Here is an 8,714-nt window from a genome sequence, read left to right as displayed (position 1 = left end):
GGTTACGAAGAAAGCAATGGCCTCCGCTAGCGGACCCAGGAATATGGGTGCGCACGTTCTGTGTAATAGTAGTCCTTGATATATATATATATATATATATATATATATATATATATATATATATATATATATATATGTATATATATATATATATATATATATATATATATATATATATATATATATATATATATATGCTCCCTGCTCACCATCCACATTGTTAGGATTCTTGTCCTGTCGACACCAAGCCTCACCACATTGCACGTTTCTCATAGTCTCGGTTCTCCTCCACTTCATCCCTTGATGTTCCTTATCGTCTAAGAGCCTCGTCAATATTATCCATCCATCTTTTTCGTGGTCTTCCGATTGGCCTTGGGCTCTCTGGGGAACACTCCACAATCCCGTGTACTCCTTCGTCTTGAGGTTTTCTCTTTACATGGCCGTACCATCGCAGTTGTGATCTTTTAATGAGTTTAACGATAGGTTCCACGCTTCCCAGATTCTGGTGTTCCTAACCCTATCTCGCCTTGCAACTCAATAAATCAATCTGAGAATACGTATTACTGTTGCTTGTATTCTACTTCTGGTTTTCGTTGTGGAAGATCAAGTTTCTGATCCATACAGAAGTATAGGACGTAGAATGATAGTTTACAAGACATCTTTAGTTCTTGATGGTATGTGTTTGTTTTTGAAAAGCGGGTAGAGGAGGGTTGTGTTTGCGCCACATTTCTTTATCCTTGATGTTATTTCATCCTCATTTCATCCTTACCTTTGTTGTTCACTTCTACCCCCAGATATTTAAGGGATGACACCTGAGGTAGTGGAGTACCGTTCAGTCTAACATATCATTCAATTGGTTATCTACTGATAGCTAGTACTTCAATTTTTGTCGGGTTGACTCTCAAGACATGTTCTTTTAAGGCAACAATCCATTTCAGGATCTCATCCTGTAACTCGATTACACTCCAGGATGCCACACTGATGTCGTCGGCGTACACATTCTTTTCACCGGTTCCACCAACTCTTCTGATAACAAAGTCCATCAATATGATAAAGAGCGAAGGTGAAAGGACGCTACCCTGTCCAAAGCCACATGTCACCTCAAACCAATTCTAACATCTCTCTTGTGTCACTACAGAACTTTTACATGTGTTGTACATTGCCTTGACATTCTCCCTCAGCTTTTTGTTTACCCCATAATAAGGGTCTGCTAGTACTTGGCACAGCTTTCCAAGAGGCATTCTATCAAAGGCTTCTGTTAAATCAATGAAAGCTACAAATAGGGGCTTGTTCCACTCCCAGCTCTTCTCAATCAGCGTTCTTAAAATGAAGTTGGAATCAATGGTGCTCCTATTTGGTCTAAATCCAATTTGCGCTTCATTTAGTTTCTCTTTAACAACTGCCCTTCTTTCGACGATTCTTTCGCAGATCCTTAACGGGTAATTTTCACAAGCATGATGGCCTCCTTTCTTAAGAATGGGGCAGATCAGGGCTTTTCTCCATTTTGATGGTATTGTTTGTTGTTCACAAGAGGCCTGTATTACTCTGTTCAACCAAGTGATCAAAGCGGGCCACCATACTTTATCAATTCCACTGGAATTTAATCTGTACCGGAAGATTTCCTGTTTTTCATGCTCTTGGTGGCTTGCACGACTTCTCCTCTTGTAATATTGGCACCATTTTTCAGATCTTTGTTGTCTGCCTCCTCTTCAGCTTCTAAAAATTCCTGTTCTCCATCTTCATTTACATTTAATAGTTCGTCATAGTAATCCCGCCGTCGCTGGGCAACCTCCACTAGATCCGTAAGCAGTTTTTCTTGTTTATCCTTCATAAATCCGATGGTGTGTCTCTCCCCCTTTCTGTATGAAATTGCAACATTATAGATTAACTTTCTTGTCCCTTCTAGGTCAGCCTCCAAATCTTCCGCAAGTTTCTCCCATTTCTCCATCTTTGCCTTTCTTTTAGTTCTTTCTGCCCCATTTCTAAGGATCACACATTCTTGTCTAGTTTCCTCATTTCTCGCTCTCATCCATCTTCTGTATGCCTGGTTCTTCTGCAGGACTGCCGCCTTAACGTCATTATTCTACCATGGTGTCTCTTTCCGCCTTCTCACTGTGTGCTTGGAAGTGAGTATTTCCTCTGCAACTTCTTTGATGTTTGTCTTACAGTTGGACCATTAAATTAGTCTTTGATGCTAGCATTTGTTAATTTTATGTTTTATATATGGTTTTATGCAGTGGCTTATTTAGTGGAGGTCGTTTCAGGGTAAACGTTGCAATTAATATCCTGTGGTCTGATTCCAGTGTTACGGATGAAAAGACCTTTGCGTCCTTGAAAATACGTTTGTCATTTGTAATAAAGAAATCAATTATAGACTTATCTTGGTAACACTGTGTTTGCCTTTTCCATCAGTACCATGTCCATTTATGGGATTCTTTATGTTTGAAAAGGGTGTTCATAATCGCTAGGGTGTTCCTTAGGCAGAAATCCAGAAGCAATTTCTCCTTTTCATTTCTATCACCTAAGCCAAAACCACCTATACCTTGCTCTAGATTCCTTCTATCTGATCCAAGGTGTCCATTTAGACCACCCATAAGCATTAGTTTTGTTTGTGTCATCACGCTGTCGATTTTATCTTGAAGTGTTTGGTAAAATTCAAGCTTTTCTTATAGGGATCTTCCTTGCTGTGGTGCGTATCCTTGAATTATAGTTAATTTCTCTCTCCTGATGTTTATTGTTAGTACGATCAGTCTAAAATTTATATAGGTAACTCCTTCAGCTTTATTTTACAGTTCAGGTGTTAAGAGGATGGCCACTCCGTTTCTGGATTCATTCTCTATCTCCCGCTATAAAACAATATGTAGTCTTTATGCAGTACGCGATTTTCCATGTCCTCTAAGTCTTGACTCACAAATTCCCATCACCTGTAGGTTTCTCTCCTCCATCAAGATCACCATCTTCTCCTTACCGTTTAAAATTGACACATTAGCAGTTCCAAATCGCAGTCCTTTTTCGCTTTTAGATCGTAAGCCACTGTCCGTCGTATTCCGAGGCCTGGTGTGATTTTCTCGAGCAAATAATATTTTTACCCAACGGCATGCTAGGCCTTCTTGGAACCCTCCACAATTTATCCGGGCTTAGGACCGGCACTGATGAAATAGTGGCTGGGTTTTATATGACACACACACACACACACACACACACACACACACACACACACACACACACACACACACACACACACACACACACACACACACACACACACACACACACACACACACACACACACACACACACACACACACACACACACACACACACACACATATATATATATATATATATATATATATATATACATATATATATATATGTATATATATATATATATGTATATATATATATATATATATATATATAAGAGAAGAAGAGAGAAGGAGTTTGAATGTGTTTGAGATGAGGTGTCTAAGAAGTATGATGGGGGTTACTAGGCTAGATAGAGTGAGAAATGAGGAGGTGAGGAGGGGAACAGGGGTGGAAAAGGAGCTGGGAGATAGGGTTGATGAAAGAATATTAGGATGGTTTGGACACATGGAAAGAATGAGTGACGAAAGACTAGTAAAAGAGGTGTGGAAGGCAGATGTAGAGGGAGTGAACATGAGGGGACGTCCTAGGATGAGGTGGATGGATGGGGTGAAGGGGGCTTTGGGGAAGAGGGGAATGTCTGTTGAGGAAGGACGGGAGAGGACAGAAGACAAGGGTGAATGGAGAATGGTTGTATATGGATGATGTTGTGATTGCATGAGGTGGAATGGGCGGGTGGATGGGGGGTGAGGTAGTATGTGTGAGCAAAATTTGACGCAGCCCGAAGGGATTTCTCCCCGTCCTCTCATTTTATGTAATGGGGTGACGGAGAGGGGGGTCGCCGATTTAATGAAGCAGCCTTGCTGTGGATGTGCTGTGTCTTGCGACACTGCTTCTGACCCAGGGCAGTGGACAAGGTGCAGGGATGACCCGTCATTCAGGAGGTGCCAAGATAAGAGGGAGGGTGGAGGGGTGTGGAGTGAATTCAGGGATGGAATGGGTGGGAATGATCTTATGCCTTTTTCTTTTTGGCTACCCCCCTTGTAAGGGAGAAAAAGCCTTGGTATATGAATGTATATATATATATATATATATATATATATATATATATATATATATATGTGTGTGTGTGTGTGTGCGTATATATATATATATATATATATATATATAATAATACTGATGACCCACTTTCGGAGAAGAATAAGCGAAGATATAGAGATCTGTATATTTCGATCACTTACTGTGATCCTCTTCGGCAGATATAAGTTACAAAGTACAGAACAATGTGTATTTATAGTAAAGCAGTGAGGTAACATGAGGGGACGAGGCTCAGGTCAACACGCCCGGCACGCATGCTCGCATCTTGGTGGCTCAGGTCACATGACCGGCGTAGCATGGGCCTTGGTGATTTTTGTCCACCGTTAATGTTGATGGTAACATTTTATTTATGGCAAAAGAAGAAATACAGTCTGGTGACCATTGACCATGGGAAATGTTATAATTTGGGAAATTATTTATTAAGGAGGATTCTACTATTTTTCTTCTGAAACTACATTTGGATTTATAAATTATTTCAGCATCGTCCCAATTTATTCGGTGGTTTTTATTGGCGACGTGCTGAAATACTGCGGAATTTTCCTGTCCGTATTTAACAGAGTTCTTGTGCTCCTTAACCCTGGTATTGAGATCTCGACCCGTCTGTCCCCAATATACATCATTGCAATCTAAACAAGGTAATTTATAAACTCCAGGAGTTGTATTACTCTTGGATCTGTGATGTATATTGACAACTTTACTGAACAAATTATTAGGATAATGGAAGATAAAATTTACCTTTTCCTTTGGTAACATGTGAGACAATTCATGGATTGATTTGTTAAAAGGCAATTTTATGCTTCTATTATCCCAATGATGATTCATGGCGGAATGGGAATCTGTTTTGTGAAAACTAATTTTGGCCTTGCTGAGAGCTTTTTGTAAAAACCACGGCGGGTATCCTAATTTTGTGAGTTGAGGAGCACAAGAACTCTGTTAAATACGGACAGGAAAATTCCGCAGTGTTTCAGCACGTCGCCAATAAAAACCACCGAATAAATTGGGACGATGCTGAAATAATTTATAAATCCAAATGTAGTTTCAGAAGAAAAATAGTAGAATCCTCCTTAATAAATAATTTCCCAAATTATAACATTTCCCATGGTCAATGGTCACCAGACTGTATTTCTTCTTTTGCCATAAATAAAATGTTACCATCAACATTAACGGTGGACAAAAATCACCAAGGCCCATGCTACGCCGGTCATGTGACCTGAGCCACCAAGATGCGAGCATGCGTGCCGGGCGTGTTGACCTGAGCCTCGTCACCCTCATGTTACCTCACTGCTTTACTATAAATACACATTGTTCTGTACTTTGTAACTTATATCTGCCGAAGAGGATCACAGTAAGTGATCGAAATATACAGATCTCTATATCTTCGCTTATTCTTCTCCGAAAGTGGGTCATCAGTATTATTTTACATATGTGCTACGACATATCTTTGTTGTGATATATATATATGTGTGTGTGTGTGTGTGTGTGTGTGTGTGTGTGTGTGTGTGTGTGTGTGTGTGTGTGTGTGTGTGTGTGTGTGTGTGTGTGTGTGTGTGTGTGTGTGTGTGTGTGTGTGTGTGTGTGTGTGTGTGTGTGTGTGTGTGTGTGTGTGTGTGTATGTGTGTGTGTGTGTGTGCGTGTGTGTGTGTGTGTGTGTGTGTGTGTGTGTGTGTGTGTGTGTGTGTGTGTGTGTGTGTGTGTGTGTGTGTGTGCATACATACATGCATACATACATACATACATACATACATAAATGCATACATATATATATATATATGCATATATATGTGTGTGTGTATACATACACACACACACACACACACACACGCACATACACACACACACACACACACACACACACACACACACACACACACACACACACACACACACACACACACACATATATATATATATATATATATATATATATATATATATATATATATATTTATATAAATATATATATATATATATACATATATATATATATATCTAAAGGGAAAAAGAATAAGAGAGAGATAGAGATTATCTTTTTTAATAAAGATAAGAGTCAATGAAACTAATTATTGATTAAAAATAAATAAAAAGATAAACAAATACATCATTATATAATGCATGAGAAAGAGAAATACTTAAAGGAAAATGGCTACCTCAGCTTTTATATGTGGAAATATATAATCATACTTAAATCTACAATTTGGTATGTCATATATATAGTTCTAAACATGTATTTTTTGTTGGATCTTAAGGCTATCGACCCGTAAGGGGGTCATTAAGCCTGGAGTGAACCCACGATCCTGTTTAGTTTACCATTACAATTTCCACAACAGTCCTGTTGTGCGTAAATAATACACTTCTTTGTCAATAAGGAAACAGTTATTGGCCAAAAGATTTGTCACGTTTAACTGAATTTTGTTGAGTCTGCAATGATGTATAAGCGCCCGGCGCTGTGTGTTATATTTTGTGCAGTGTATGAGTATGTGTCTTATATGTACATGCATTTACATATTCCATAGGTAGGAGTTGTCTAACACTTATGTGTTCCTAAACTCTTTACTTACATGTCCTCCAATAATCTGAAGTCAGAATCCTGGTGCCTTAGCATTTTTTTTTCTTCTTCTTTTCTGTTTTCTCTCCACATTTTCGATTCTGGTTTTACAATATCAAGGACTCAGAAGTGTCATTCGGTGCACACATGGTGGTAAAAACACCTATTTGTTTCAGTTTTCTTTCCACTCTTTCCAATCTTATTCCTAAACTCACCCCACCTCTTGAAAGCCGCCATTTTTTAAGGAAATGGAACAAGAAGAGCCATCAGTGAAATTACCAAAATATCTAAACAGGCATCCTGGTGCAGGCACACACGGAAAACAGCTAGTTTATCGTATCTAAGAAACACCTATCGATTTTTTATTGTTGCACTTATGTTACTCCGTTCATTAATTGTTATATCAATTCACGTTATTAGTTTGTCATTGTGTGCTATTATGTATTTTCAGAGAATTTTCAAAATGCGCCATATTAGCAAATTTATGAAAGAATCTCATGCATATTGTATTCATGTCGACACTGGTTACTTTGCCTTCCAGCCTCTAGCACCAGATGTCGCCCTAATGTTCTTTTTCCCGCCAAAATTCTTTGTGTATCTTTGGAAGACTGGCCGTTGCCTCGAGATCTCTATTTTATCACCAAAGGTGATATTGGAATACGAAAAGTTCCTAGTAAAAGATATATGACTGATATAAACAAATGAAATAATAATGGAGGAACGTAATAGAAAGTGAATGAAAAACAGAACACTGAAAAAAGGAAGAAGGCACTTATGGAAATATAAAAGTAATGTACACATTGGTTAAATATAGAAAATATAAGGGACAAAAATAGTATAGAATGAAAGTGAAAAGAGAAAATGGTGTTAGAGTAAAAGTACTTGAAGGGGAGACAGCAGGAGAAAAGCTGGACAGAAATTAAATTTAGGAGATATTTGGGACGTGAAACCAAACCATTGGTTGGAGAAAAATAAAATAAAATAAAATCTTATCAATGCATCGAAATTCACTAATGAATAGCAAATACACCCGCAATATAAGTAAAAGATATGCCAAATACATGATAGGAAGAGGCGAAAAAAATAGATGGAACGGCAAAGCATTCTTTGACGTAAAGAGAGAAAAGAAGAATGTGCTATGATAATTGGGTAGAATCAAACAAAAGGGAGGTGGGGGGGGAGAGGGCCGGGAAAGGGAGAGGAGAAGGAACGAGAGAAGAAAGAGCAGGGGACAGGCAGGAGGGATAAAGGAGGAAGGAGGAAAGAGGAAAGAGGAAGGAGGAAGGAAAGAGGAAGAAGGAGGGGAGGAGAGAGAGAGAATGGGTAGGAAAGAGCAACGAAGAAGTAAGTAAGAAGGATGAGGGAGGAAGGAGAGGGAGGCTAGGGAAAATTAAGAATAATTAATTAAGGAGTACAGATGATGGAAAATAGAAGAAGAAGAAAGGAAGGAAATAAGGAGAGGAGGGAAATAGAGGTAGAATCAGGGAGATAAAAGGAGGGACGAAAGAAGAGTGAAGATGGAGGAGGGAGGAAAAAGGAGGGAGGATAGAAGAGGGAGAAATAAGTAGGGTAGAGTGAGAAGTGAAGAGGGAAAAGAAAGAATGGAGGACGTAAGAGTTATGCGTAGGGAGGGAAGAGGAATGATGGAGGGGGGAGGGGGAGAAGGAGGAGAGAGGAGAGAGGAGGAAGGAGGAAGTAGGAAGTAGGAAGGAAGAAGGAGGGAGGAAGGAGGAGGGAAGAGGAGGAGGGAGCAAGTATAATCGAGAAGGGAGGACGGCCAAGGTTGAAGGAGGAGGGAGGAGATAGAAGGGAGTAGTGAAAAGTGATGAAGATAAAGACGGAGAGAAAAGGGGGAAGGTTGAAGGAAAGTAAGAAGGAGCTTGAAGAGAGTAAGGATTAGGAAGGTCTAGAGAGGAATGTAGATTAAAACCTAAGTCACACCAAGCTTACGACCTGTTTCCGACCACCCTCGACCAAAAATCAA

The 8,714-nt window shown here is 39.3% G+C and overlaps 1 protein-coding gene across 1 annotated transcript; it reads right to left on the bottom strand.

The window, feature by feature from the left end:
- Nucleotides 1-857: 857 nt before the first annotated feature.
- LOC143039003 (uncharacterized) lies at nt 858-1,578 on the bottom strand. The gene is made up of 3 exons (XM_076208846.1): nt 1,529-1,578; nt 1,194-1,359; nt 858-1,079 (listed from the first exon to the last, which is right to left on the bottom strand). Exons 1-3 carry the CDS (start codon nt 1,576-1,578, stop codon nt 858-860), a joined length of 438 nt encoding a protein of 145 aa, XP_076064961.1.
- Nucleotides 1,579-8,714: the final 7,136 nt, after the last annotated feature.

This window comes from Oratosquilla oratoria, chromosome 25 (assembly GCF_046742065.1).
Source record: "Oratosquilla oratoria isolate Oo_2021 chromosome 25, ASM4674206v1, whole genome shotgun sequence".
Taxonomy (NCBI): domain Eukaryota; kingdom Metazoa; phylum Arthropoda; class Malacostraca; order Stomatopoda; family Squillidae; genus Oratosquilla; species Oratosquilla oratoria.
The sequence above is the reverse complement of the archived record's forward strand: the minus strand, read 5'-3'. Positions and strand labels throughout refer to the sequence as shown.

Coding starts and splice junctions, on each gene's coding strand:
- LOC143039003 (XM_076208846.1), bottom strand. CDS start 1,578: ATGGTGGCCCGCTTTGATCACTTGGTTGAACAGAGTAATACAGGCCTC. Junction 1,360..1,528: donor CAGAGTAATACAGGCCTCTT/GTGAACAACAAA, acceptor AATTGGATTTAG/ACCAAATAGGAGCACCATTG. Junction 1,080..1,193: donor TAGCAGACCCTTATTATGGG/GTAAACAAAAAG, acceptor GGCTTTGGACAG/GGTAGCGTCCTTTCACCTTC.